Consider the following 27,679-nt stretch of genomic DNA (forward strand, 5'->3'; position numbering starts at 1 on the left):
AGTTAGGACGGCAAATGCAACGTTAGCATTCATTTCAAAAGGGCTAAAATACAAGAGCAGGAATGTACTACTGATGCTATATAGGTCTCTGATCAAACTGCATTTGGAATATTGTGAACAGTTCTGGGCCCTGTATCTAAGGATGGATGTGGTGGCCTTGGAAGGGATCCAGAGGAGGTTTACAAGAATAGTCCTGGGAATGTAGAGCTTGTCATATGAGGAGCGGTTGAGGACTCTGGGTCTTCACCCAATGCAGTTTAGAAGGATGGAGTTGGGGGGTGCGGTGGTGGAGGATCTGATTGAAACTTACAGAATACTGAGAAGCCCGGATATAGTGAGCGTGGAGAAGATGTTTCCACTAGTAGGAGAGGCTAGGACCCGAGGGCACAGCTTCAGTCTGGAGAGACAACCTTTTAAAACTGAGATGAGGCGGAATTTCTTCAGCCAGAGGATGGTGAATCTATGGAACTCATTGCCACAGAGGGCTGAGGAGGCCAAGTCAATGAATTCATTTAAGCCAGAGAGGTAGGTTCTTAATTGGTAAGGAAATCAAGCTTACGGGGAAAAGGCAGGAGAATGGGATTGAGAAATATATAATCCATGATCAACTGGTGGAGCAGACCTAATGGGCTGAATGGCCTAATTCTGTTCCTATATCTTATGGTCATATGGTCAATTGAGCCAATCTCTCTTCATAGAACGAACCTAGTATCCCAGGAATCAGACTGGTGAACCTTTACTACTTTCCCTCAGTGGCAAGTATATCTTTTCGTAGGTAAGGAGACCGAAACTGGACTCAATACTCCAGGTGTGGTCTCACCAAAGCCCTGTTCAGCTGCAGCAAGACTCCCTTGCTTCTAAAGTCAAAATCTTGCAACGAAAATCAAATATTATTTTCATTCCAGTCCACTTGCTTACAGTGACCGGTGTACGAGGACCTCCGGGTCCGTTTGTACATCACTGTTTTAATTATACTCTGCCAATTTGTTTTTTCTACCAAAGTGGATAACTTAACACCTGTCCATTTTGTGCTGATGTGTCATGTATTTGTTCTGTCACTCAACTTGTCTAAATCACACTGAAGCCACTTTATGTCTCATAATGGTCTACAGCACAGAAAAATGCCCTTTGATCCATTCAGTCAGTCCCAGTCATAAACAACCACCTAACTATTCTAATCTTATTTCCCAGCACTTGGCCCATAGCCTTGGCTTTGCTAGTGCACTTCTAAATACATCTTCAATGTTATGTAAACCAAAAGAACTGCGGATGCTGTAAATCAGGAACTAAAACAAAGTTGCTGGAAAAACTCAGCAGGTCCGGCAGCATCTGTGAAGGAAAAAAGCAGAGTTAACGTTTCGGGTCAGGTGAAGGGTCACCGGACCCAAAACGTTAACCCTGTTTTTTCCCTTCACAGATGCTGCCGGACTTGCTGAGCTTTTCCAGCAACGTTGTTTTTGTTCAATGTTATGAAGGTTTCTGCCTCTACCACCTTTATAGCCAGTGAGTTCCAGATTCCCACCACTCTCGATGAAATCATGTTTCTTCACATCCCCTCTCAAACTCCTGCCCCTTACATTAAATCTATACCTCTGGACATTGATCCCTCCACCAAGGGGATAAGTTTCTTCCTGTCTACCCTATCTATGTCCTTCATGGATATATTTGATATATCTCAATTACATTCCCTCTCAGTTTCCCCAGTCCAAGGAAAATAATGCCAGTACATCCAATCTTTCTTCAGAACTAAAACTCTCTAGCTCAGGCAATATCCTGGTGAATATTCTCTGTGCTCTCTTCGGTGTTATTACATCCCTCCTATTATTCAAAACCACACAATACTCTAGCTGTGGCCTAACAAACATTTTATATGGTTCCAGCATCACCTCCCTTCTCTTAAATTCTAATACCTAGACTAATAAAACCAAGAGTGCCTTAAGACTGCTTAGTCATTTTAAAGATTAAGAAACAACTTGGAAGAAATAAATGTGCTGAGGAGATTTGACAGCGTGGTTGTGGGAAGAATGTTTCTTCTGATGGGAGAATCTAAGATCAAGGGCCCCTGTTTAAAAATAAAGCATTTCCTATTTAGGGCAGGGGTGAGGTGAAATTTTTTTCTCTCAGAGGCTTGTGAGCTTTTGGAACTCTTTTCCTCAAAAGGGGATGGAAGCATCCTTGAATATTTTTAAGGCCAAGGTGGATATTAAGCAAGGGGTGAAAGATTATTGGGGTAAGTGGGAATGTGGAGTAATTAGATCAGACATCGCAAGGTGAGGAAAAAGAATATTAGCTCATGGCCGCGTGGTGTTCAGCTCCATTGACCACTCCTGACAATGATACAGATTGTCTATGGACAATATTTAGGTTTTGACTGGTACGTGACAAAGTGACAATCATAAGAACACAAGAACATAAGAACTGGCCACAGGAGTAGTCCATTCAGCCCCATGAGCCTGTTCCGCTGTTTAATATGATCATGGCTGACCTCATCTCCACCTCAATTTCACTTTCCTGCCTGCTCTCCAGAAATCTTTAACCCATTAGTAATTAAAAGCCTGTTCGTCTCTTCCTTAAATTTACTCAATGTCCCAGTACCTACTGCACTCTGCAATGAACTCCACATGCTCACGTGCCTTTGAATCTCTGTTTTATATCTGCTGTTCCTTATCCTAAAACCAATACCTCTCATTCTAGATTGCCCCACATAAGGAAACATCCTCCCTACATCCACTTTATCAATCTCCTTTAGCATCTTGTACACCTCAGTTAAATCTCCTCTCATTCTTCTCATTCCAGATCGTAAAGACCAAAACTGCTCAGTCTCTCTTCATAGCACAACCCTCTCATCTCTGGAATCTCCTCTGAACTACCTCCAATACACGTCATGTTGTGTAAGTGCCAGGTAATACCAATCCCCAACAGCATTTAACCACTTACTTTTGATATTCAATTGCATTACCATAATTAAATTCCCTCCCATCAACATCCTGGAGGCTGTTATTGACTAGAAACTGGACTGGGCAAGTTTTATATACACTGTGACATCAAAATGAGATCAGAGGTTGGAAATTCTGTGGTGCGTGACTCACCTCCTGACTCCCCAAAGCCTGTCCATCATCTATAAAGCACAAATTAAGACTCATTAGAATCGTAAAACAAGTCAATGCAGAAAGATGCCATTCAGCTCATCAAATCTGCACTAACCCTCTAAACAACATCCCACCCACTACCATAATGCTGCATTTACCACGGCCAATTCACTTAACCTGTAGACTGTGGGAGGAAACCAGAGCACCCAGAGGAAACCTACGCAGGCATGAGCAGAATGTGTAAACTCCACACGGACAGTCACCTGAGGCTGGAATCAAACCCGGGGTCCCTAGTGCTGTGAGGCAGCAGTGCTTTTTATTTAATTCATTCACGGGATGAGGGCATCACTGGCTAAGCAGCATTTATTGTCCATCCCTAATTGCCCAGAGGGCAGTTGCTGTGGGTTTGGAGTCATATGTAAGCCAAACCAGGTAAGGATGGCAGTTTTCTTCCCTAAAGGACATTAGTGAACCAGATGGGTTTCCCCCGACAATCAGCAATGGATTCATGGTCGTCATTAGATTCTTAATTTATTGAATTCAAATTCCACCATCTGCCATGGCAGGATTCAAACCCACGTCCCCAGAACATTATCTGGATTAACAGTCCAGTGATAATACCACTAGGCCATCGCCTCTCCTCACTGAGCCACTGTTTAGGAGCAACATTGCTCCCACTTAGTCAAGGCTAACAATGAAGGCACACTCTATATCAGTTTCCACCACAGGATTAAAAGCAGAAAAGACTGAAAAAGCTCAATAAGTCTGGAAACATCTGTTATGAGAGAGGCAGTGTAAACGTCAGGTCCAATGACCTCTGTGACACTACTACCTTTATTTCAGATTCCTAGAATCTGCAGTGATAGGTTTGTATGATTCTGGGTGAGTTAATGTGTAGTTAGAGTGAGGGTAAACACACTACAAACTGACCTGACGAAACACCATCTGTCCATAGGTATTCAAAGATAGGACTGAGATGAATGACTGAGCAAAGCGTTTTACCAACCCATTTGGTGGTGAGTGCGTGTAATAGAAGGGCAGTGAAAGGAGATAGTGCTGGAAAATTTAGGAGGAGTTTGTCTGATTTATGGACAGAAGTGATTGAAGGGTGTGAGAACCAACATTCCATATGGGAATTTTTGATGTTATCATAAACATTCCTGTGTTGCTACTGGAATGATGATATTTGAAAAACATGTTCATTCTGAACAGGGTACTGAAGATGTAATATGTGGGATCTACATAGATTGCATGGATTCCTGACAGACATCGTAAGCTGGTAACGTCATCCCGAACAATCCCCTGCATGCCTTTAGTATTTGATCTGTACACATTGGAATGCTTTGTGAATGGAGGAAACTTACAGGGCTTCCTAGAGCACTTTAAAAATCTGCTTTGCAGTCTCTCGGCTTTCTCTATATCTCTCCCTCTGCTATGATTACAGGAAACATATAGCAGTGTTCCTATTGAACCAGCGATGAATCATCGGGCAGCACGGGGCTGTTTGAACGATGAGTGACAGATCCCCCGGCTTTCATTGTAGATTGCTTTGTCTGTTCTGTACCAGAATTTAATGATCGAGAGGATTCTGATTTATGAATGATTTTTATCAAGTATTGGGAAAATGTTATTGTTGATTTGACAGAGCTGATTAGAAATAGATAGCCCTCCACAGCCTTGGTCAGGATGAGCTTTGGTGGCAGTGGTTGGAGGCTGGGAAATTATGAAGACTATTATTGCGTAGAAACTAGATACAGAATGTAGAGAGAACAGAACTTCAGAAGTCAGTGATACTTAATAGTCAATGAACACATAGGAGTCCCTACAGTGTAGAAGCAGGCCATATGGCACAATGATCCCACACTGACCCTCCGAAAACACCAATCCAGACCCACCCCATCCCTGTAATTCCCATGGCTAACCCACCTAGCCTGCACACTATGGACAATTTAGCATGGCCAATCCACCGTAACTTGCACATCTTTGAACTGCGGGAGGAAACCAGAGCACCCAGAGAAAACCCACGCAGACACACAGAGAATGTGCAAACTCCACACAGTCGTCTGAAGGTGGAATCAAACCCGGGTTTCTGGTGCTATAAGGCAGCAGGGCAAACCACTGAGCCACCGTGCCACCCCAAGGGGCATCAAAACAAAATAAGGCCATTCAGCCCCTTGAGAATGTTCCAGCCTCCAATGAGATCATGATTGATCTGTGGCCTTACTCCGTACATCAGCCTTTGGCCCATATTCCTTAATAACTTTTGCTTAACAAAATTTCATCTATCTCAGATGTACAATTAACAACTGATCCAGCAAGAACTCCAATTTGTGGAAGATAGTTCCAAACCGCTACCACCCTTTGTGTGTACAAGTGCTTCCTAACATCTCTCCTGAATGGTCTAGCCCTAACTCTCAGACTCTGCCCCTCAGTTCTAGAATCCCCAACCACTGGAAATAGTTTGTCTTTATTTATCTTGTCTTTTCCTGTTAATATCTTGAAGCCTTCAATCAGATCAGCCCTTAACTTTCTAAATTCTAGAGAAAAAAAGCACAATTTTTCCTTATAACATTATCCCTTAAATCCAGGTATCGTTCTCGTAAAACTGTTGTACTCCCTACCTCGATCCATGTTCCTAATTATGTACAGGAGAGAGTATAGGTAGAAAAACTAAATGAGTGCACTGAGACTCTATTGCACTGTGCGGTGCATACCCTATATAAACAACATACCAAGTTTCCTGCAATAGCACCCTCAACCCACAACCTCTAACAACTAGAAGAACAAACTCCCCCCCAAGCCACTCACCCTCCTGACTCGGAAATAAATCACCATTCTTTCACTGTCAGAATCCTGGCACTCCCTCCCCATAGACGCTCTGGGGCTGAGCCTGCAGCACATGGACTGCAATTGTTGAAGAAGGCAGCTCACTGACACCTTCCTCATTTCAATTAGAAATGACCAAGAAATACTGGCCCAAGCAGACTCGTTAATATACAATGGATAAATGATGACAAAATTAGATATTTTACATCAGTTTCCATAGTTTACTCGGAAGCCTGATTTAAAATTCACTGCTGCTGGATTGTTTAGGTTTGGGAATCCTGGCAACAAAAGGTGCTGGCTCCCAGAGTCTCTTTTAGCTCCCACATCACCCAAGGCAGCTACCAGATCTCTGGAGGCCCAATTGCCACACTTCCCCAACCTCTTCATTCTCCTCATCTAAACCCAAACTCCAGACTTCCTCTAGTACTATAGTCCTCCCAAATGTAGTCTCCCCGAACAACCGTAATCTCTAGCCTCTCCCACTTCCTAGTTGGAAGGCTGACCGCCCCTTCACACTTGCCTGAAGTGCGATCCATGCCTTCCTGGCTGTAGCTTTCTGCCACTCATGATCCCTCTTACCCCACTGGCCAGACTCTCCTTTTGGTTATGTGCTGGGAACTGCTGAGTATTCCTGGTGCTCTGCCATTATGAACAGCTAAGTCTACATTCCTGTGTTCTTTGGGTGCTTTAAGTCCCACCCTTACCACCTGCAAATAGGTAGACAGCTATCTCTCTGAAATAGACTGATCTTTAATTAACAAAGGAATCAGGGGTTATCAGGAATGTGAACTTGAGGATAATCAAATCTGCCATGATCTCTTTGAATAGCAGTGCAGACTTGATGGGCTGAATGGCCCGTTTCTGCTCCTATGTCTCATGAACATATGGCGTAAGTGTCAGGGCAGTGAGTTTACTTTGTATATTAAAGTTAGGAAGCAATTCTTGTTTCTTCTGGATTTGGGAATTTCCAGTCAATTTTAACACGACTCACACTCACTGTCACACGTGTTTTCCAATGCTACCTTGGAGTGTTCGGTGTTTTGGTGAATCAGGCTTTTTGATTTAAGATGATTTTAGCTATTTAATGTAGCACTTTCACCTCAGTTTGCATAATTGTGGCTTTGGATTCCATTCCAGAGACCCGAGCGCCATAATGCAGGATGATACTCCAGAGCCTTACAGAATGAATGAATGGTTTTATTGTCACGTGCTTTTTACAGTGAAAAGACACAGTAAAATACAATGAAAAGCTTCCACTGTTGCCATGATCCGGTGCCATTTTGAATAGTTTAAAAATAATAAAAAAAAATGAAAAGATACAGTGTAAAGAGAGTCCATAATTCCTCCTCCACCGTTTCACCATTGCCACTGCTGGACCCAGCCAATGTCAAAGGTGCTACTCCTCAGGTGACATCTTTCCCCTCTGGGCCTATCTCGCTGATGTCGCCTCTGCTGATGTAGCAGCCAACACAGGGTCTGGTGTTTGCACCTCCGACAGCCATCTCCTCGACACTGTCCACCAGAGTCCCGCTCCAGACCTGATGAAGCCACCTTCCTACTGTCTTCCTCATTAATAGCAGCAAAAACTAAAGAGAGAAAAGAAACGAGAAAAGACGAAGAACAAAAGAAAAGCAGATGGAGAAACAGTACTACAGCGCTGGAAGTGCTGGTTTTTGGAACAGTCTTTAAACCAACAGCTGGTTGTAAAACTTACCATGAGACTATTTTACCTCAGACTTTCTTCTCAGTCTTCTGATCATTTTTTTTAACCTATTGACCAACACAACTAATCCAATTATCTGGTCATCTTCATATTGCTATTTGGGGAATCCTGCTGTGCACAAATTGGCTGTTGTGGTCACTTTAAAAATATTTCTTTGGTGATAAAGAACTTTGAAATTTCTTGAGGTCATGAAAAGCACTATTTAAATACATAATGTTCTTTTCCAGTATCTTAAATCACTTTTGTGGTTTGTTTCATTTTCAGAAATGAATTATTGGGACATCCAGAATTTTGTATACCTAACCAATCAACTTTAAAAATCCTGTCACAGTCTCCACAATTTGCTAAATTCCACAGCACACATGGCCACAGAAGGAAATGGATTTTACTGCAGTTGTACAGAGCCTTGGTGGGACTATATCAGGAGAACTGTGTACACTATTGGGCTCAGTGCTTGAAAAAAAGAATAAAGCAGTTAAGAGAAGGTTCGATTTACTCTGTCCTGGGATGAAAAGCTTACAATATGAAGAAAAAATTGAATCTTTACCCATTGGAATGTAGAAGAATGGGAAGTTACTTTATTGAAATGTACAATGCCTTGAGGGCATACAATGGTAGAGTGGATACGAGGTGGATGCTTCATTCCATAGGGCAGACTATACGTGGTGACAATGTTCCAAAGTAAGCAGTCTCTCTTTTAAGATGGGGATGAGAGGACTTTTTTTCTCACATGGTCATTATTATATGGAATTCTGATCCTCAGAAGGTAGCAGAAGCTGGCTGTTTATTGGGGGCTGAGTTAGATTCTTGACAGACCAGGGAGATAAGGGTTATTGGGGGCAGACATGGCAGTGGAGTTAAAACCACAACTAGATCAGCCACGTTCTTACTGTATTGGGCAGAAAGGCTGAACAGCCATAAGTTTCTAGGTCCTATGTTCCTATCAGCTGCCCTTATCCTTCTAGGTAGTGGAGTTCATGGGTTTGGAAGCTGCTTTCTGAGGAGTCTTGGTAAGTTACTGTGGTGCATGTTGTAAATAGTATTGGTGCCTCTGTGTATTGGTGGTGAAGGGATTGAATATTGAAGAATATGGGTAGGGCACCAGTCAAGTGAGCTACTTTGTCCTGGATGGTGTTGAGCTTCTTGAATTATGTTGAAGCTGCACCCAAATGGGTAAGTGGAGAGTAGTCCATTACACGCTTGACTTGTGCCTTGTAGACAGACTTTGAGAAGTCAGGAGGTGAGCTACTCACTTCAGTGTACCCAACGTTAACCTATACTTTTAGTCACATTGTATTTGTTGCTAGTCCAGCTCTGATTCTGGTTGGTGATAACCCCCAGGATATTGATAACGGGGGATTCAATGGGCTGGAGGCCCAGAGCAGAGTGGGATGGCCAGCGTGCCTGGAGTGGGGACAGTTGTTGGACTGGGGACTGATGTGTGCAGTCAGCAGCTTGCAAGCCCGGTCAGAATACATGTGGAAGTCACCAGTGTTGATCTACTGCAGGCCCTTTATAGAGATTGTAATGTTTATCTTTTTAACTCTAGTTCTTATTTTTCTAACTTATACTATGAATAACTGTAAGATAATGTAACTTTTTTTCTTTATTTGTCTATTTTGTACCTAAGATTTGTACCTGGGTACATTGTACTTAAGATGGCACCTTGTGGGTCGACAGTGTAAATTTTTCATTGGACTCCTGTACTTGAGTACACGTGACAATAAACCTTAATTCTAGTTCGAAAACCAAGGGGAAGTGCTTAGATTCTTTACATTTGTCATTGCCTGCCATATATATATGTGGCATGAATGTTATTTAACACATCACAAATATAATATCACTATTTACAGATGCCTCCCATTCCCAAAAGGACAACATTATTGTGCAATCCTCAGTGAGATAAACCCCCTCAACAGACAATGACAGCGTGTATTATGGTGTAACAGAAGAGAGAGGAAATTAATGGGAGTGAGAGATAAACTCAAAACTCAATGTCCCAATGCAAAACATTTCAAACTGAAGCCCAAATATAGCCCAGCCTGGGGACAAGATGTACAAACAGAGGATATTAAGAAAATAAGTGGAAGACCCCGTGGGATATCCAAAACAGAATCAAAAACACAGAAAAACGTGAGCTTGAGGAACAGTTCAGCAAAGTAACTGGAGCAGCAGATTTTGGAGAAATGTTTTGGTGAAATCCCCGTTTGATTGGCAATGGGAATTCTGTATACATGGGGCAGGAGCTATGGAATAACACACCGAACTAGTCCTCCCCTGTTAACGCCGTTTGTGAGGATTTTAAAGTGAGTATATCTGTGTGACTACAGACCATCAAAAGTGTTTTATTTTAGCCTTGAGTTATTTTTTGTTGTCCCCATGAAATATGCAAACACCGAATGCAAATGAATGTTCATAGAGAGAAGAAAAAAAGCAGAAATTGTTGGAAAAGCTCAGCAGGTCCGGCGGTAATGTATAGAGAGAAATCAGAGTTGACATTTCGGGTCGAGTGACCCTTCCTCAGAACTTTTCCAGCAATTCTGTTTTTTTTATTTGTTTCTGATTTCCAGCTATCTGAAGTTCTTTCGTATTTTCTCCTGAATGATCACAGAGGCTGCGTTCATGTGGCTAGTCGTTTCGGAACAAAATGGGAAACTTTTACATCTACAAAAACACACATACAAGAGATAAGTTTTTTAAAAAGGGGGGGGGGGGTTGGGTGTGGGGAGTGGAAGAGAGGAGGATCCATGCTGCTAACACCATACAAGGCGAGAGCACCAGGGATTGGATGACGTGTGTTGGCCACACAATAAAACACACAGAATCCTCGGAAATGACTCCACTTCTGTTTTGAGGATTAATCTTAAACAGCGAGGGCGAGTCTCGGCAGGAGGAAGCTGTATTCCTGTGCAGCGAGCAGCCGGCTCCTCTCTCTCTCTCTCTCACACACACACACTCACACTCACACTCTCTCTCTCTCTCTCTCACTCGGGGGACCCGACCTTATTATTTCGCCCCCAGTTTCCCTCAGAAATTACTGGCTCACCCCGACACCCCACCCCTGCCTTGAATTCTCCACCATGTCCCAGTTTCGGATCAATCTCATCGGACCAGCGCCCTGGGGATTCAGGCTGGTCGGAGGGAAAGACTTTGACCAGCCGCTGACCATCTCTCGGGTAAGGAACTGCACTGTCTCGTCTCACTGTTGCATTCCTGTTTATTTCGGAAACTGACAGGGGATCTGCTCATCCCCGAGATGGGGGTGAGGGGTGGAGGAGAATTAGACCCCACTACCTGTCCCTGGGGAGGGGTGTGTGTGGGCATGGGGCTAAAACCTTGTTACTAAATTCCAGATTGGAAATTAAAATCTAACAAAATTGAAGTTTTCTGGCCGTATTGTACCTGGTTGTAGCTTTACCTGCCGCCTTGGGCGTGACTGGCAGTAAAACTGTGTCTCTAACCTGTGTCTGGCTGAGGACAAGAGGGTGGTCATGGATGGTACATGATCAGTAAAGGGTTGGTTGGTGAATTCCAATGTTTGCAAGGAGAGAATAATTTTTGGGGAGAGGGTGTGTTTGTGATGGGCGTGGAGCAGAAGTGGATTTTTCCTTTACATTCATTCACAGGGTGTGGGTGAGTTCGACATTTATTACCCATCTCCCATAAAACAGGGGCTGAAGGTTGTCTCGCTAACAGCTGTCCCGCAGTTTTAACTCAAGTGAAAATCAGGTCAAGGACACAATTATGGGGAATGGGGGCTGGAGCAAACAGGCTGTCCTTGTTGATCACCTTTTGATGTTGAGGTGGATTTATTTTCTCCTCAGTATTATTGGAAGTCGAAATACAGATAAATATCTTTATCATTTACTGACACCAGTTGAGAAGGTTTTGCATCATTAAGATGTATTCTTACAGATTGCAAGCAGGCCATTCCCACAGAAAGAGATGGGGAAAGTTTAAATGTTTATTTTTCCTAATGTTTGTCAGTTATTAACTTATTAACAGATAAGATTCTGCAGGGACTTGATTAGGTGAATGTAGGGAGGATAAAACCAGGTGAGATGGTTTAGTAACAGGCCTTCCTTTAAAGATGGATCTGGGAAGAAGCTTTGCTCTCAGAGGGTTGTTAGTCTGTGGAACTTTCTTCCTGAGGGAACAATGGGCTCTGCACCACTGAAATTTATTTAAGGCTGAGTTAGATTGTTGTTGGACAAGGGAGTCAAAGGTTCCACAGGGTCAGACAGAAAACAGTAGGACCACAACCTGATCAACCATGATCCTATTGAATGGTGCAGCAGACCTGAAGGGCTGAATGGCCTACTCTTGCTCCCATTCCTATGGCTCCCATGTTGCTATAACACTGTCTTCTGAATAATAACTTGAATAATTTACAAAGGGGCAATCTTAGACAGTCAGAACTCTCTCAAAATGGGATTGCATTCATGAATGACAGAAACAATGCAGGGTGAGGGGAAAGACCTACTTAGTTGGCTGTACCAATGAGATAGCAGAGGAATGATGGGCCAGACAGTGCTCTGTGCTGTTTTGTTCCATGATAGCTGTGTAAGTAGGCCTCCAGGATTGATCCCGAGTAAAAGACTAGGTGCTTACCAACAAAAGGTAGGACGAGAGATCAAATGAGAAGTGCTGGTGACATGCTGGCTTGTGGTTAGGGATTAGCTCACTGCACTGCCTGAGGATTCTGGTTAACTTGCTTGCCTATCCCCGACCGCAGCTGTTGTCTGACATGCAAAGTTGAAGAGAAAATATTTGTGCTGAGAATGACCGACTCTGTGAAATGCAAACAAAGTGCTAGAGAAATACTGTACTTTAGGAGAGAGAAACAACGTTAATGTTTCAAGTCCAATGACTCTTCTTTGGGACATCCATGAAATGCAGATCTCTTAAAGGAAGGTTTGGATTGTGATCCCCAGGTTACAATGAAGTACTTTTGAAATATATACTTGCTGCTGAAAAGTGGGGAATGTGACAGTTGGTTTGTGCAAGGTTCCACAATTAACAACGTAATAATGACTAGCTAATCTCTTTTAGTAATATTACTTGACAGGTTCTTATTGGTTGAAACACTAGGAAAAACCATTGACTCACTGCTTCATCTAGTGCTGTGGCATCCTTTACATGCACCATAGGATTGGGGAAGGAAGACTCTTAGTTTCCTATCAGTGAAACTATAAGATACTGAGAGCAGGAAGTATCCATGGGGAGGGAAACACAGTCAATGTTTCAGGTCAATGTTCTTCCATTGGTTTACTATCTCACCAGAAAGACAGCACCTCTTTCAGTGCAGCACTCCCTCAACAATGCACAGGAGTGTCAGCCGGGGATTTTTATTCAAGTTTGTGGAAAGGACTTTGAACTGATAACTTTCTGACTCAGCAGTGAGGGTGCTGCTGTGTGTCAAATGAGGTAAATGGTTTACATAATAGGCACAGAGTGTGCTCTGTGGAGGCAGCGAAGAACATAACCTGGAATCATTCAAGGCTGATGTCAGAAATGTTGCCTAGGCCATACTGACTTCACTGAGGTTTTGATCTCCATGAACCTTCCATTATCTGACATTACGTTCTGCAGGAGCAGGAATGTTCTTCCATTGAATGTTGAAGATTGAAGCCGTTCTCTTTCAATTCCCATCGCAGACTCTGCTCCCTTGCCTCATTGACTCCATCTCTCTCCCTGGCAACACTGATTCTGACTGTTCACAACCTTGCTGTTATATTTGACCCCAAGGTGAACTTTCAGCTATGTTACTGAATTGTCCTGGGGCAGTAGGATGCCCATTTGGTTCATAACCGTTGCGTAATTTTCACTAAGACCACCTATTTCTACCTCTGTAAAATCACTTACCTCTGCTCCTGTTTCACATCCTCGGCTGTTGATATCCTCATCCAGGCCTTTGTTACTCCAGAATTACTTATTCTAATGGTGTCCAGGCCAGACTCGCGCTTTCTATTCTCCGTAAACTTGGACTTAACTAAAACTCCACTGTCTCGCTTGCATCCCATTCATCCTGGGCCCATGTGTTCGCTGATTTGTATTGACTCTCAGTTTGGAAAAGCCTCAAATTTCAAACTCCCATCTTGTGCTTTAATCCCTCCATAGCTCATCCCTCCCTATTTACATATCACCCTCAGCACTAGGATCCTTCAAAAATGTCTGCACTTCCCCAATTATGGCCTCTTTCATATTCCCAATTTTCATCATTGTATCATCAGCAGCTGTACCTTCAGCTGCCTACATTTTCAGTTTTGGAATCTCCTGTGACATCAAAGCAATCAGATTACTTTAGGATAACACAGTGTGGAGCTGGAGGAACACAGCAGGCCAGGCAGCATCAGAGGACCATGAAAGCTGACGTTTTGGGTTGGGACCCTTCTTCAGACCCTTCATTTTTCTGAGGAAGGGTCCTGACCCAAAACGTCAGCTTTCCTGGTCCTCTGATGCTGCCTGGCCTGCTGTGTTCCTCCAGCTCCACACTGTTTTATCTCAGACTCCAGCATCGGCAGTTCTTACTATCTTTCAGATTATTTTAGGAACCCATCTGTGCTACTTATGTTCTTAACGGAAAGAAAATAGCCACCTTTTGGTTTCTTTGTGACTGAATCCCCAGATTAATCTTAAACTCCCTGTGAAATGAATTATGTCAATATTGATTCAACTGCACCTCTCAGAATAGGTACCAAGTCCCAACATTGCGAGCAATGCTTCCTTTAGAAATATGATACGGGCAGGGAGTGCCAGTTCAGTTTTTTTTTGTTTTGAGCTGTCCTTGCCTTTAGTCTGAATTAATTTTCATCATATTTTGAGGTCACACGATGGCAAGGATGGGGCATGGAAAAGAAATAAGGAAAAAAAGCAAAGACAGAGTGTTCTGAAGAAGTCATACCAGAGTCAAAACACTAACTGTGTTTCACTCTCCACAGATGCTGCCAGACCTGTTGAGTTTCTCCAGCATTCTCTGTTCTTGTTAGGGAAGACTTTTTGGTAGATATCAAACTATTTACGTCAATGAAATATGAAGTATTTTTATGGTGCAGTCAAACTTGTTAGACCTCAGTTGGCGTATTGTGTACAGTTGTGGTCGCTATATTATAGGAAAGATGTGAATATATTGGAGAGAAACTTCAGTGATGAGGATAGGTTGAGGAAGTTGGGACTGTTCTCCTTGGAGAGAAGAAGACTGAGTTTTCAAAATCGTGAGCAGGCTGGATGGATAGATAGGGAGAAGCTTTTTCTGTTTGTAAAAGAAACCCTATCAGAAGAGTATAGATTTAAAATGTTGTGTAAACAAAGCAAGGATGATGTGAGCAAAAAAAATTATTACAGTGAATGGTTAGGGTCTGGAGTGAATTGCATGAAAATGTGGTGGAGGCAGGTTCAAGAAGGCATTGGATGGTTTAGAAAAGGCAGGAGGTTGGCATTAGGTAATAGAGCTGATGTCGGCACGATGGGCCAAATAGCCTCTTTCTGTACCATAACAAACTGAAGATAATGACAGATCACAGAATTATCATCCTTCTTCCCATCCTCAATCCTTTATAATTAGTTTTTTTGCCCAGATAACACTTTGGTCTTTGAAATATCAATATCTTAACCTTTTCCTTGCTAATCTCTTTGGATGGTCGTGCTGTACTTACTTCCTTTATTTTTGTCTCCTACATATTGGATCAAAAAAGCTTCTTATGCAGTTCTTGGAGTAAATCTAGGGTTACTGGTTTCATCTAATTGTTATTAGTTGGAGCTGCATGTAGGTTTCATAATGGCCTTCAGCAAGACAAGTATTCAGATGACAAATCCCCTTCAGGATGTGGTTTTCACTGGAATGTTGAGCCTATGAAGCACACATTTTGTTGATTGCATGGTGTGAAGGCACATGGTGTGAAGAACTCAGCTGAGTCCTGTTACTTCTGAATTGTAGCCCAACGTACACATGTACGCACACTTACGCATGCACCCTCATGTGCACACACATGCACTAACGCATATATACGCATGCATGTGCTGAGTTCTGGCATTTCTGAATTGCAGCCCAATGTACACATGTACACACAGATGTATACACACACTCACATGTGCACACACACTGTCTCAGTTTCTCTCACACACACTCAGATTCTCACACATAATCACAAACACACATACGTGTACTCATGCACTCACATTCACACACACTTATGCACTTGGACACATGCCCAGACACAAAACAGTTGCCAAAGTAGAATCACGGACTCATACAGGTCAGAACAAGCCATTTGGCCCATCAAGTCTGTACTGCCAAAGCTATGTTAAGTCTCACCTTCCAGTATTAGGCCTATAGCCTTGAACATTGTGACCTTTTCATACTATTGAAAATAAAACCCACACAAACATGTTGCAGTGGGTGCAGAGAAGCTGAAAGTGGCACACTAAGTGAACACTAGAATGTTCGCCTCAGAACAGAGCTATTATTCCCATCAATGCTATGACCTTAATTTTCTTCATTAAATTTCTTTTAAGTTTTTGAAAAATCTGGGCATTGCTGACAGGGCCAGTAATTACTGCCCATCCCTAGTTACTCTTGAGAAGCTGGTGATGAGCTGCCTTCTCCTGTCTTAGTTTAATCTCACTTTCCTGTTTGCTCCCCTTTGTCCTCTTTTTCAAGAGGCTATCAGACTTTGAAAGAGTTTATGTCAATAACCAGGAGGCATAATTTTAAGATGAAAGACAGAGGTTTAGAGACTTAAGGAAAAATACTTTCACCCAAAGGGTGGTGGGGGCCTGGAGTGCACTGCCTGGGAGGGTAGTTGAGACAGGAAACCTCACAACCTTTTTAAAAAGTATGAAAAGGTCATAACTATAATGTTCAAGGCTATAGGCTTAATACTGGAAAGTGAGACTTAACATAGCTTTGGCAGTACAGACTTGATGGGCCAAATGGCTTGTTCTGTCCTGTATGAGTCCGTGATTCTACTTTGGCAACTGTTTTGTGCCTGGCAGTGAATTTCACATTTTAGTGCCACTCTGCAATTGAGTAACCTTTTTAAACCTTCCCTTTTAAATCGATTTGCGCTTGAATTTTACCAACTGCTGGAAACAATCTCCTGTAATTTACCATCTAGCATCTTTTTATAATCTTAAAGACCTCTAATCAGGTCATTTAACTTTCTTTTGTGGAAAAACCTTTCTCCTGTCTCTCGTCATAATTGCGATCCCTCACACGAAGCAATGAAATAAGTGACCACTGCTATGTCCTGGTGTCGATTGCAGGGTAAAGATCAATTTAGACTCTGGTGAGAACTTCCCTTATTTCCTTTAAACTGGCCTTTGGAATGTTTAACAGAGGAAAGACATCTTATCAGAGCAGTAGTACCTTCAACAGTGTGGCACGGCTGCAATGGAGCATTTTTTTAATTTCAAAAACATATTTTATTCATAAAAATTCTTTATATGCATACATCGGCCCTAGAGCAGTTCGATTCTGTACAGTCTTTACATATGTAGAACAAACAAACCCAAAGCATTTCTTACTTACATGAGACTATATTTACATACATTTGAGGCATCGGATGGTCTGACAAGTGAATGAACTTCCAGCGTGTGTTTAATTCCATAGTGTGAGGCTTGAACTCACAAGCTACTCACTGAGAGGTGGCTATGATGTTCACTGAAGCAGAGCTGTGTTTTTTTTTCAATCCTCAGACGGCACTCGTCATCTTTCTGAAGTTCAACAAACACAAACCGAAGTGTTTCTGTTGCACAATTGGCGTAGGCTTGAAAAAGGGTACAGACTGTGAGGCATACAGTATAGATCAAGATATATGGGTAGAACTCTGAGGAATGTTGCTGAATAAAGAGACCTAGATGTGCAGGTGCATAGTTTTTTAAAAGTGGAATTGCAGGCAGACAAGGTGGTGAAGAAGGTGTTTGGCACGCTTGCCTTCATCGGTCAGAGCATTGAGTATAGGAGTTATGATGTCATGTTTTGGTTGTATGGGACATTGGTGAGGTCATTTTTAGAATACTGCATTCAGTTCTGGTCTCCCTTCTGTAGGGTGGATGTTGTTAAATTTGAGAGGGTACAGAAAAGGTTTACAAGGATGTTGCTGGGGTTGGAGGATTTGAGCTATAGGGAGAGACTGAATAGGCTGGAGCTATATTCCCTGGAGCGTTGGAGACTGAGGGGTCACCTTTTATGGAGATTTATAAAATCATGAGGGTCGTGGATAGGGTGAATAGCCAAGGTCTTTTTCCTAGGGTGGAGGATTTCAAAACTAGAGGCATAGGTGAGTGGGGAATGATTTAAAAGGGACCTAAGGGGCAACTTCTTCGTGCAGAGGGTGGTGTATATGGAATAAGCTGCCAGAGGAAGTGGTGAAGGCTGGTACGATTACAACATTTTAAAAGGCACCTGAATGGGTACATGAATAAGAAGGGTTTAAAAGGATAAAAGTCAAATGCTGGCAAATGGGATGAGGTCAGATTGCGATATCTGATTGTTGTGGACGAGTTGGACCGAAAGGTCTGTTTCCATGCTGTATCACTGTTTCTTTAAGTCCTTGTGACTGAATATTAGAAATGTGAACTTTTAGTCAGCAGGTGGGACATCAGAATCTGCGATGACACAACAAAGCTTCTAGCGCTGACAGATTGCAGTCGAATCCAGTCATGTTCGAACATTCCCCCAATCCCTGTGCCTACAGTACCTTATTTAGCCGGAACCTAGTCAGATATAATGGAAATAACTTTATTGCTTGATTCCATCCAAGCAGGGATTGCAATTTGGCTAATTGGGAGCTTCCACGCCCCAGCTTGTTAGCTGCTTGTTTATAACTGGTAATTTTAGATTCACTGTTAATCAAGAGTCAAACTGTTTAACTGCAAGTTAAAGGGTCAAAGTACAGAATGCCTATGAATGTTTACACATGAAAGGTGCACAATACAGGCCAGCCTTTTAGGTGAAATCATTGGGTGAGGTATTCTTTCAGGCCATTACTTGCACTTTTTTTTTCCACACTGTTTCCTGAAAAATCTGTACTGTTTGATTCTGTGATTCTGCTCCACCGAGCTTCGTAATTGTAGTGAAGCAATTGCTTATGGTCAAACATGACAGCCCATGGACACAAGACAATGTCCCAGTGACTGAAAGTGGCACAGAATGTTACAGCAGATCTGCTGGTATTGTTTTGGAGATACTTTTTTTGGGTGAGACCCCTCTCTCAGGTAGATGTTAAGTCTTGGATGTAGTGGAGCAGGTCAGGCAGGATATGGGGATGGTCAAACAGAGTTCAATTGGGCCGGAATGGAGGCAGGCGATCCAAAAGAGGGCATCAGCATCAGATGTGACAACGTTTTGCCTTTGCTCCCCGTGTCCAACGTATTTTGTGTGAGAAGTGGAGAGTAGGTGTTTAGGCCAGTTGAGCCGGTGATGAGGTGGAAACTCAGCAAGCCAGAATCCTAGTTCCAATGGAGGGCCATGTTGAACTCGAAACGTTAACTCAGTTTCTGTCTCCACAGATGCTGCCAGCCCTGCTGAGGTTCTCCAGCAATTTCTGTTGGTATTTTAGGTCTCCAGCAAAACACAGTATTTCCGTTTTAAGCTAGTTAAGGGGCTTGTTAAAAGCCTGACTTTCTACTGTCAATAAAACATTGCGGAGCTGGCCAGCATGCATAGAAATATAGAAAGTAGAAGCAAAAGTAGGCCATTCAGGCCCGTGAGCCTGCTTTGCCATTCAATATGATCATGGTTGATCATTCAGCTCAATCCCCTGTTCCTGCTTTCTCCCCATACCCTTTGACCCCTTTAGCCCTGACAGCTATATCTAATTCCTTCTTGAAAACATTGAACTTGAATCCTTGACTGCTTTCTGTGGCAAAGAATTCCACAAGCTAACCCATTATAGGAGTTGGGAGGTCATGTTGCGATGTACAGGACATTGGTTAGGCCACTTTTGGAATACAGCATTCATTCCCTACTATAAGAAAGATGTTGTTAAACTTGAAAGGATTCAAAAAAGACTTACAAAGATGTTCCCAGGGTTGGAGATTTTGAGCAAAAGGGAAAGGCTGAATAGGCTGGGGCTATTTTCTCTGGAACGTCAGAGGCTGAGGGGTAACCTTTATAGAAGTTTATAAAATCATGAAGGGCATGGATAGGGTGAATAGACAAGGTCTTTTCTCCAGGGTGGGGGAGTCCAAAACTAGAGGGCATAAGTTTAAGGTGAGTGGGAAAAGATTTAAAAGGGACCTAAGGGGCAACATTTTCATGCAGAGGGTGGTGCGTGTATGGAATGAGCTGCCAGAGTAAGTGGTGGAGGCTGGTACAATTACAACATTTAAAAGGCATCTGGATGGGTACATGAATAGGGAGGATTTGGATGGATATGGGCCAAATGCTGGCAAATGGGACTAGATTAATTTAGGATATCTGGTTGTTGTGGACCAGTTGGACCAAAGGGTCTGTTTCTGTGCTGTGCATCTCTATGACACTTTCTGGGTTGAAGAAACTTTTCCTTATCTCAGTCCTAAAGGTATCCTTAAGACTGCGAGCCCTGTTTCAGGAACCCTGTGCCTCAGATGAGCTGAAACAGGCATAAGCCAAGACAAGTATGAGTCAGTAAGGCAAGCAGCATCAGGCCTGTGTGAGCAGGCATGTCTGTTTTGACTCCGGCTGAACACCTAGAAAGGTGCAGCTGGAAAAATGTGCCTGAGCTTCAGACATTGAGGTTTTTGAAGATAAGGAGCAGCATCCTTCACAGGAAGGGCATCGTGAGGTCAGGGCAGAGGGTTGGGGGTAGAAGGAGAAGGTGGCATCACACTGAGCACAGGGTCTGCAGGCAGAGGTGAAACTACTCGGGAAAGATTGAGAACAAGTGCCAGTTACAGCTGATCTTCTCACTTGATGCTGCTGATACCCGGCCATGTCTGTAGCAATACACATAACTGAGGCCATGAGTTGTTTCATCACAGGATCCTCTCACAGCCTCCTTCAGGATCTCCCAGGCAGCTGGTCACCATTCTGTCATTCAAGCATCAGATGCCCAAGGCTGAACAATACATGAGATTCAGGGCTGATAGGGCATTGCAGACTGGGTGGGCACTGGGTTTCCCTGCCACAGCTGGAGTCACACAAATGAAAGGCATCATTGGCCATCCACGGGGATTGATCAACAGGACAGGTCTCCCTTAACACCCAACTGATTTGTGAGAGCTGCCACCATGTGTGCCCACTTTCCTGGCAGCTTCTGCCAATGGATGCCATCTTTGATCTTCACTGAAACCTCAAGTGTGTGGGTGGATCCTGGGGAACAGGGACTGTCCATTGAAGCGACGACTGGGGCTCCTGTAATAGTCAGAGATAGGAGATAGAAACCATGCCAACTGCTCAGTAAGACCATCATTGCATAGGACATCAGGCTTGTAAAGATGTGATTCCAGCTGCTGGACTAGTCTCAGGTAGTGTCCAACAGTATTCTCCTGCAAGGATTTCTGCCCTCAGAGAGCTCTGCACCTCGAGGATCATGAGGTTCTGAAAGGGAACAGCACACATCAAGGGAAGAGAAGAAAGTATTGAAAAAGAGGCATTTGGAGCTGGAGGCAGATGGTACCAAACAGAGAGATACCCCTAATGCACCATGAGGTGGCCTCCTCCTGTTAGTGTCTGGGAAGAGGCCCTCCCTCCTTTCCCCCATGGCCTCCAGCATTAAGTCCAGGTGGGTATTGATAAAGCAGGGTTCTTTCCTCCCCTGCGTGCTAGGTCTGGTGATCCCCTTGTGACATCCCCTTCCCTCTGCAGCAGGGAAAGAATTTGGCACATAAGGACAGTGTAAACAGGCCATTCAGCCCAACATGTCCACACGCACCCTCAGAGCGTCCCTTTCAGACCCAGTCTCCTATCGTATCGTATGCATTTCCCATGGCTAACTCACCTGCCCTGCTCATCCCTGAACACTATGGGCAATTTAGCATGGCCAATCCACCTAGCCTGCACATCTTTGGATTGTGGGAGGAACCTGGAGTACCCGGAGGAAACCCACGCAGACATGGGGAGAATATGCAAACTCCACACAGACAGTCACCCGAGGATGTAATTGAACCTGGGTCCCTGGCCCTGTGAGGCAGCAGTGCTAACCACTGAGCCACTGTGCTGCCCAAACATAGACTCCTCCCTCAGGATGAACAGCAGCCTCCATGAAGCTCCCTTAACAGAATCCATATGAGTCCTACCCTTCATCTGACTCCTCCAATACCTGTCCTCACTGGAACAAACAAAAATGGAAACTGTTGGAGAAACTCAGCCAGTCCAGCAGCACCTGAGAGAGAAAAGAAAGTTGATGCTTTGAGTCTAGTGGCCTCTTTGGCTCCAGTTGGATGGAAAATACCTCTCTATATGAAGTGAGAGCTAATTGCTCCCGTGAAAATCAGTTTTCCACCACAGAAATCGGTCCAGCTCCTGTTTTATGCTGTTTTGTGGTGAAAATCCAGCCAGGAGTTTTAGTTCAGGGAGATTTTTTTTATCAGAAGCGATAAAGTGATTGGGTGTGTCACCTCTGATTTCAGTGCTTTGTAGAACTGAAGGGACAGGAAATGCTGTCGACAAATAGATTACTGGAAGTTTGATATAATCATGGCTCCATACTATGAGTCCTTAATACTTTATGTGCCTGGTGTTCAAATTTTATCCTATCTCTTTTTCATTGCTTTTGAATCCAAACTAAATAACGCAATTTGACCTTGTGATGCTGCGCAATGGTAACTTGCACCTAGTGCTATAAAAAAGCAAGAACAAGAACATTGTTGATTAACCAAAGCTTACCATTTTATTTCTTGTATCAGCAGCTTCAATGTAATAAAATAAGCCAACAAAGTCACAGTAATCTGAAATAAATCACACCAAACCAAACCAATCCTAAGCCAAAGGTGGGTTGGAGCAAGTGTCTGAAAGGAGGAGAGAGAGCTAGAGAATTGGAGAGGTTTAGGGAGGGAGTTCCAGGCCCTTGGCAACTTTGAAGGTACTGCCACTAATGGCGGAATAGTTACAATCTAGGATAAGCCAGAGGCTGTTAATTGAAGGGATGCAGAGATGACGGAGAGCTACGGGACTGGAGAAGGAAAAGGACTTTGGGGAAAATGGTAGTATGACTTGCAATTAAGGATGATGATACTAAAAATGAGGTGTCAGTCAGCAAGTCCATAATTGATGAGTAATAGAACAACTGTATGACTCTATAACAGGAGCTTGTGCAAATAGGATGTGGGTGAGTTTGATTTTGATTTGACAAGGGATATCTAGCCCTCGGCAATGTGGGGCTGCCTAACATTCCCAGGGATTGGCATAAAACTCTCTACTCCTTTAAACTCAATGTAAAACTTTCCCTATATTGTTCCCATCAAACACTCCCAGGACAGGGACACTTCAGAGTTAGTTACAGAGTAAAGCTCTCTTGACAGTGTCACCACTAAACACTTCCAGAACAGGGATAGTAGGGGGTTAGGTACAGTGTAAAGCTTCTTCTGCTCTTTTAAATTGAAAGTAAAGCCCCCTCCACCCTGTCCTTATCAAACATTCTCAGGACTGGTCTGGTGCGGGGTTTGATAATGAGTAACCTAACTTTAACCTAAAATTAAAACTCCCTCACATCTGTCACCATTAATCACTCACAGGATAGGTACAGCATGGGGTTAGACACAGAATAAAACTCCCTCTGCTCTCTGAAATTGAAAGTTTCCTCAATACTGTCCCCATCAAACACTCCCAGGCCAGGTACAGCATGGGTTAGATCCAGAGTAAGCTGCCTCTACTCTTTTGAACTGAAAATAAAATTTCCTCTACACTTTTAAACTGAAAATAAAGCTCTCTCTATATTATCATTATCAGATAGATACAGAGTAAAGCTTTCTTGACACTGTTGCCATTAAACAGTTCCAGAACAGGGATGCAAGGGTGTTAGATACACTGTAAAGCTGCTTCTACACTGTCCCCGTCAAACACTGCTAGGACAGGTGAGGTTCAATACAGAGTGAAGTGATGTATATGGGAATATTTCAAAAAAGGCTAATGTTGATGACTGCTTCATGGTCCACACAATTGTGTGATGCCATTGGCATTTGGATGGGGAAAGGCAAAATATTTTAGGATCTCCAGGGACATACTTCAGATCCCAACTGTCCCGTCAGTACTGTTAGTAATATTGTCTATCTAGTAATGTGACTTGTGGCCTGATTGCTACCATGGAATCAAAATGACTTGGTTGAGATAAGAGCCTCTTCTTATTAGACCACTAAGTGGCCTTCCTATTACCACACTACGCTAAGCATAGACCCAGTCGGAAAATGAGGGTGTTGGCAACGGTGGCTCAGTGGTTAGCACTGCTGCCTCACAGCAGCAGGGATCTGGGTTCGATTCCAGCCTCGGGTTACTGTGTGGAGTTTGCACATTCTCCCAGTGTCAGTGTGGGTTTCCTCCAGGTGCTCCAGTTTCCTCCCACAGTCCCACAGGCCATGCTAAATTGCCCATAGTGTTCAGCAATGTGTAGATTATAGGGTTATAGGGGAATGGGTCTGGGTGGGCTGCTCTGAGGGTTGGTGTGGACTTGTTTAGCCAAAGGGCCTGTTTCCACACTGTACAATGTCTATGAATAAGCAGAAGTAGAAAGAGACACAGAGAAAATCCTAAGAGAACAAGAGTAACCTCATCACAGGAGATCTGTAGAATTGATTTCAGCTTTTAACGTATAAAAAATACTAAAGAGGCATGAAAGAAATGGGTACAAAGAGTAGGCCAGGTGCCAGCTACTAAAAGTCCGTGTCAGTGCTGTGGATCAATGAAACCTTATGGCAGTGCCCAGAATGCTTTAGCTGTGAAACAGTAGGACATTTCCAGAAGATGTGCAGATGTAGGACACAATCAGGAAGCAGCAGGAAGTCAAAAAGATGTTAATGAGGTAGAGGAATTTGCAAAACAAGACATATCCAATGTATTCAGAAACAAAAGCAGAAGTTGCTGGTAAAACTCAGCAGGTCTGGTAGCCTCTGGAGAGAAATCAGAGTTAGTGTTTTGGGTCCGGTGACCGTTCCTCAGAACTGATGAAAGCTAGGGAAATGTTGATTTATATGCAGAAGATAGGGTGGTGAGAGGGAGTAAGGAATAAACGATAGGTGGGGATAGAGCCCGGGGAGGGACAAACATAGAAGATAGGAGCAGGAAGAGGCTATTCAGTCCTTCGAGCCTGCTCTGCCATTCTTCACAATCGTGGCTGATTATCTAACTCAATAGCCTAATCCTGCTTTCTCCCCATAACCTTTGATCCCATTTGCCCCCAAGTGCTATATCTTGTCGCCTCTCGAATACATTCAGTGTTTAGGCATCAACTACTTCCTGTGGTAATGAATTTCACAGGCTCACCATTCTTTGGGTGAAGAAATATCTCCTCATCTCCATCCTAAATGGTCTACCCTGAATCCTCATACTGCGACCCCTGGTTCTGGACACACCCACCATCGGGAACATCCTCCCTGCATCTACCCTGCCTAGCCCTGTTAGAATTTTATAAGTCTCTATGAGACTCTGCTCTTTTGTCTGAACTCCAGTGAAAATGATCCTAACTGAGTCAATCTCTCCTCATGCGTCAGACCTACCATCCCTGGAAACAGCCTGGTAAACCTTCGCTGCACTCCCTCTTGAGCAAGAGAATCCTTTCTCAGAAAAGGAGCCAAAACTGCACATTAGAGGGGGAGGCGGTGGCCATGTGGTATTTTCACTGGACTGTTAATCAGATACCCACGTAATGTTCTGGAGACCTGAGTTCGAATCCAGCCATGGCAGATGGTGGGATTTGAATACAATAAAAGTATCTGGAATTAAGAATCTAGTGATGGCTGATTGTCGATTGTCAGGAAAAATCCATCTGGTTCACTAATGTCCTTTAGGGAAGGAAACTGCCATCCTTGCCTGGTCTGGCCTACATGTGATTCCAGACCCACAGCAATGTGGTTGACTCTTAACTGCCCTCTGGGTAACTAGGGATGGGGCAATAAATGCTGGCCTGGCCAGCAATGCCCTCCATCCTGTGAACGAATAAAGGAAAAATAAATAATATTCTCAATGTGGTCTCACCAAGGCCCAGTACAACTGCAACAACGCATCCCTGCTCCTGTACTCAAAACCTCTCGCAATGAAGGTCAACATACTATTCACCTTCTTTACTGCCTGCTGCACCTGCATGCTTACCTTCAGCAACTGGTGCACCAGGACTCCCAGGTCCTGCTGCACACTCCCCTCTCCTGATGTACAGCCATGGGAGAAAAGCAGTCAGACAGACAAAGGAGTGGATAACGATCTGACTAGGAGAATGTATAGCTGCTATTGGCGACTGATAGTCTGCTATTACACACTACCTATTGTTTGCCACTATGTGAAAACAAGGCCTGGTGTGTGGTGTTGGGGGGCTAGGACATGGGAGAGTTCAGGCCCTAAAATTATTGAACTCCATATTGAATCCAGAGGGCTGCGGGGTCCTCAAGTGGAAAATAAGGTGTTGTTCTTCCAGCTCATGCTGAGCTTCGCCTTGAACACTGCAGCAAGCCTGAGACACAGATGTTGGCCAGGGAACAGGGTGGTGTATTAAAGTGGCAGGCAACTGGAAGCTCAGGGCCTTCTTTTGTGTAAAGAACGTAGGTGTCCTGTGAAGCAGTTTTTATACCCAATGCATCCTAAGGGAGAATGAGTGATTCAACCAAATCCTTTTGGCAAGCAGCAATTTTGTCAACAGGCATCTAATGTATTTTAAGCTTGATAAGGGGCACATGTTGCCATGTTACAAGATCTTATATCTTGGGTGATTGCAGCCTGCAGCAGTGATACTACATCGCCCAGGAAGCCTGGTTCTCAAGATTACTGATATGTTGCAATGTTTCTTGTAAAACATATAGCCTGTAAGAGAATAGAAAATATAGTTCACAACCAAGAACTCACTCTCTTGAGGTAAAATGTGCATTTTGTCCTCAAACTTCTTTGAAAGGTCAGAGATATTTGACAGTACTAGAGTAAAAGCTTGTTGAGAAGCTTAACCCTGAATTGCTTACAAGATTAAGGAGACTCAATACTGAATACAGCATCATATTAAAGAAAAAATGTTAAACTATTATCCCTCTGTAGCCCTAGGAAGATTCTGCTACGCATTATGAAACAAGCTCAAAAGCAATTTGAGGCAATGACTGAATGGGTGTCACTTCCTTAGTCATGAAATCATCTGTTCGGCCATGGTTACTGTCCCCAAATACAGTGGTTCCATCAAAATATTTTGGCCACACACAACTCAACAATGCAGTGGTGTGAGAAATTCACCCCATGCCTACAACAGAGAAGAGATCAACCAAATGATCTAAAAGTAGAGTTTTCACCAAACTCCATGCTGACAGTGGGTTCTGGCACGCGCCAATAGATGAGCAATCCAGATTGCTTCTGACATTTGTAACTCCACATGGGGGCTTGTGCTTCAACAGACCGCTATTTGGGATTGCCTTGAGCCCAGAGCTTTTTCAATGGACTGTAACAAATATTCTCCAAGGGCCAGCAGGTGTCATAAGCCACGTGGATGACATATCCATCCACAAGGAGATAGTTAATGAGGTCCCATAAGCTGAAGGTTTCACCTTCAATAACAATTGTGAATTTTCTAAGAAATCTATTTGCTTCATGTGACACGTCAACACTAATGGCAAACTCACAGAAAACAAAGGCTGTTGAAGGGTTGGTGGGGGTGATGGAAATGCGATGACCTATTGGTATTATCACTAGACTATTAATCCAGAGACCTAAGTAATGTTCTGGGAACCTGATTTCAAATCCTGCTATGGCAGATGGTAGAATTTGAATCTAATAAAAGTTTGAATTAAGAGTCTAATGATGACCATGAAACAGTTGTCAGTTATTAGGGGAAAAAGCCCAATTGGTTCACTAATGTCCTTCAGGAAAGGAAACTGCTGTTCCAGTCTAAGACAACAAGGTGTAGAGCTGGATGAACACAGCAGGCCAAGCAGCATCATA

At 43.4% G+C, this 27,679-nt stretch overlaps 1 protein-coding gene across 3 annotated transcripts in view; it reads left to right on the forward strand.

The window, feature by feature from the left end:
• Nucleotides 1-9,777: 9,777 nt before the first annotated feature.
• Nucleotides 9,778-27,679, forward strand: part of pdlim1 (PDZ and LIM domain 1 (elfin)) — a 97,719-nt gene continuing 79,817 nt past the window's right edge. The window contains exon 1 of one of the 3 annotated variants that reach the window (XM_048616332.1): nt 9,778-9,944. Coding sequence is in view for 2 of the 3 variants with exons in the window: in XM_048616331.1 (XP_048472288.1) it covers nt 10,719-10,814 (96 nt within the window). In the remaining variant the exon portion in view is untranslated. Of the gene's footprint in view, nt 9,945-10,466; nt 10,815-27,679 lie in introns of those variants that run through there. The other 2 variants (XM_048616331.1, XM_048616333.1) reach the window with 2 other exon arrangements.

The sequence above is a fragment of the Rhincodon typus genome, chromosome 34, assembly GCF_021869965.1.
Source record: "Rhincodon typus isolate 14 chromosome 34, sRhiTyp1.1, whole genome shotgun sequence".
Lineage (NCBI taxonomy): Eukaryota > Metazoa > Chordata > Chondrichthyes > Orectolobiformes > Rhincodontidae > Rhincodon > Rhincodon typus.